The 2,751-nt window shown below is 26.8% G+C and overlaps 1 protein-coding gene across 1 annotated transcript in view; it reads left to right on the top strand.

Moving 5' to 3' along the window:
* Phum_PHUM396380 (D-lactate dehydrognease 2, putative) overlaps positions 1-866 on the top strand; it is a gene marked incomplete at both ends in the record, with an annotated part of 2,229 nt that extends 1,363 nt beyond the window's left edge. The window contains 3 exons of the mRNA XM_002428615.1: positions 18-179; positions 329-463; positions 607-866. Of these exons, the coding sequence (XP_002428660.1) occupies positions 18-179; positions 329-463; positions 607-866 (557 nt within the window). The remainder of the gene's footprint in view (positions 1-17; positions 180-328; positions 464-606) is intronic.
* Positions 867-2,751: the final 1,885 nt, after the last annotated feature.

Genomic DNA, 2,751 nt, shown 5'->3' with positions numbered 1-2,751 from the left:
AATGATGGATTCGATAGGATACGATAAAACCATCGAAGGTTTTAAACTGAACAATCCGTTCGGTGAAAAATATAAATTTTACATGCTTTTGGAAACGAGGAGCAGCATGGATGGTAACGATTTGGAAAAAGTTAACGGTTTTTTGGAAAAAATGATGGAAAAAGGTTTGGCATTGGATGGTTTGGTAACCGACGAACCAGCTAAAATCAAAGTAATTAAATATTTTTTCCTTTCGAACGACATTTGTTCAGAATCCTACATTTAAAAATTATTAATTTTTTTTTTTTTTTTTAGCAAATATGGGAAATAAGAGAAAAAATATCAATAGCGGTTTTTAAAAATGGCTACGCATACAAATACGACATATCATTACCCCATGAAAATTTTTATAAATTGGTTGAAATAATGAAAGAAAAATTAAAAGGAACGTCAGCAACTTTGGTCACGGGTTACGGACATTTGGGTATGTCGTAACGTTTAAATTTCGTACCTGAAAATTTCACAACTGCCCTCAGCGAAGGAGTGATATCCCCATAAAAGTGCTTTTCACGTTTTAACCGATTCTCTCACGACAGATATCTCGAATTTTTTTTTTTTTTTTTTCAGGTGATGGAAATTTACATTTAAACATTTGTTCAGAATCCTACGATAAAGAGTTAAAAGATCAAATAGAACCTTTCGTTTTCGAATTGACACAAAAATTTAAAGGTAGCATAAGTGCCGAACATGGTATCGGTTTAGAAAAACCTGAATTTTTACACTTATCGAAATCAAAATCATCCATCAATTTAATGAAAAACATAAAAAATTTATTAGATCCGAATGGTATACTCAACCCATACAAAGTTTTACCGCCATCTTGTTAATGCAATATTTATAATAATTAAATTCGTTAATTTTTTTTATTTATTTAATGCGTCGCGGGAAATTAAAATTTAAAAAAATGTAATTTGTAGTACGCACGCATATTATTATTATTATTATTATTATTATTTGTTATTTTAATAAAAAAAAAAAAATTATTTGATGAATTATGATAACCTTTGTAAATAAAAAATATTTTCCCAGATGTATACATAAGAGCAAAGTGCAAATTCATCATCATCATCATCATCATCATGTAATTATTATTCAAAATAATAATAATAATAATAACCTTAGTTATTTATTTAAGGTAATAATTATTTATAAACTATTGTTCTAGAACAAAATTCTACCCGTTTGTTTTTAACGATACAATAAACGTAAATAATTTTTTCATTTATACAAATTTTTACTTATTTACACAAAAAAAAACGTTAGTAAACCTGTACCTGAGTAGTTAAGGCACCTGTTTTTTTTTTTTTTTAAATACGGGGAACTTAAATGGATGAACGTGACGGTTGGCTGAACATGATAAATATGTTAAAAAGTTTTTTTTTTTTTTTTCTGGTTTACTGGGGACGTAAAAATAAAAGAAAAAAATTTTTTCTCTCTCTCTCTCCACTTCTCCCCTTTTTTCATACGAATTGAAAAGAATTTTTTTTTTTCATCCTTAAAAAAAATTCTTTACAGGTGAATGACTGATTGACTGACTGACTGACACGATATTAATAATAATAAGAAAAAAAAAATGAATGAATTTAAATAATTTTTATAATAATAATAATACTCTCGTAATTTTTTAACTAATTAATATTTAATATTATTATTATTATTATTATTACGAGACAAACAAACGATTGAATAAGCAAACGAACGAACAAACAAACAAAAAAAAAAAAATCTCACGCTATGAAAACGAAACGAAACGAAAAAGTTTGAATGGAATTTTTTTTTCAACTCCCCAAAAGCTTAAAAAAAAAAAAGCCATAAAGTTATACGTCATCAAGTAACAAAAGAATAAAAGAAAAAAGAACAAGTGAAACAGGTAGAAAGAATCAGGTAGAGGGAGCCAGGTATGTATGTTTGTTCTCTTAGTGTTAAGCAGACATTTTCAAAGGTACAACAATACACGTCATTATACGTAAAAAACTATTTAAAAAAAAAATTCAAGTAATGGCGTACTCTAGTTCCGGTTAGTGAAATATGTAAAACGTTTTTATTAGAAATTTATTTCAAGTGATCGAATATTAATAATAATAATAGAGAAATAAAACAAAAACATCGTGTCGTGTTTGTTTCGTCCGATTGTTTTCCCGTGGCAAGTTATTGAAAATATTTATGTGGAACAAACATTTTTATGTTTTTGCGTCACGAAACCAAGGTAACAACAATTTCACATTTCTCGACATTTTGTATTACACCCCGCAAAAGGAGAAAAATGAAAAAGAAAACGTTGAAACGTGATTATAAATAAATTAATAATAATTAATTTCGTTTTGTTTGTTTGTGTTCGTTTTTTGTGAAGAGACTCGAACTTCAATACATAAAAATATTTTTTTTCACGAGTTAACGGTTTTAAATTTTTTTATATAATATTTTTTTTTTTTAAAATCGACTGCGTGTGTGCGGAGGGAAATCAAAAAAAAAAAAAAAAAAAACTTTCACAAATTTTTTTAATCCACAAAAAAAGAAAAGAAATAATACGAATATATACGTTTGTCGTTATAGTAACAATCGTTTTTGGAATGTAAACAAAAGACAAATTGAAAAAAAAAAAAAAAAAAATGTTTGTTTTATTTTATTTTTTGTCATTATTTTTCCGTTGCGCGGTTACCGATTTAAACGTGGCAGAATATAAAGATTGCGGACAATTACGATGTGGATTTT

This window comes from Pediculus humanus, genomic scaffold, assembly GCF_000006295.1.
Source record: "Pediculus humanus corporis 1103172107895 genomic scaffold, whole genome shotgun sequence".
Lineage (NCBI taxonomy): Eukaryota > Metazoa > Arthropoda > Insecta > Psocodea > Pediculidae > Pediculus > Pediculus humanus.
Note: the sequence above shows the minus strand (reverse complement) of the source record. Positions and strands in the feature narration are given on the sequence as shown.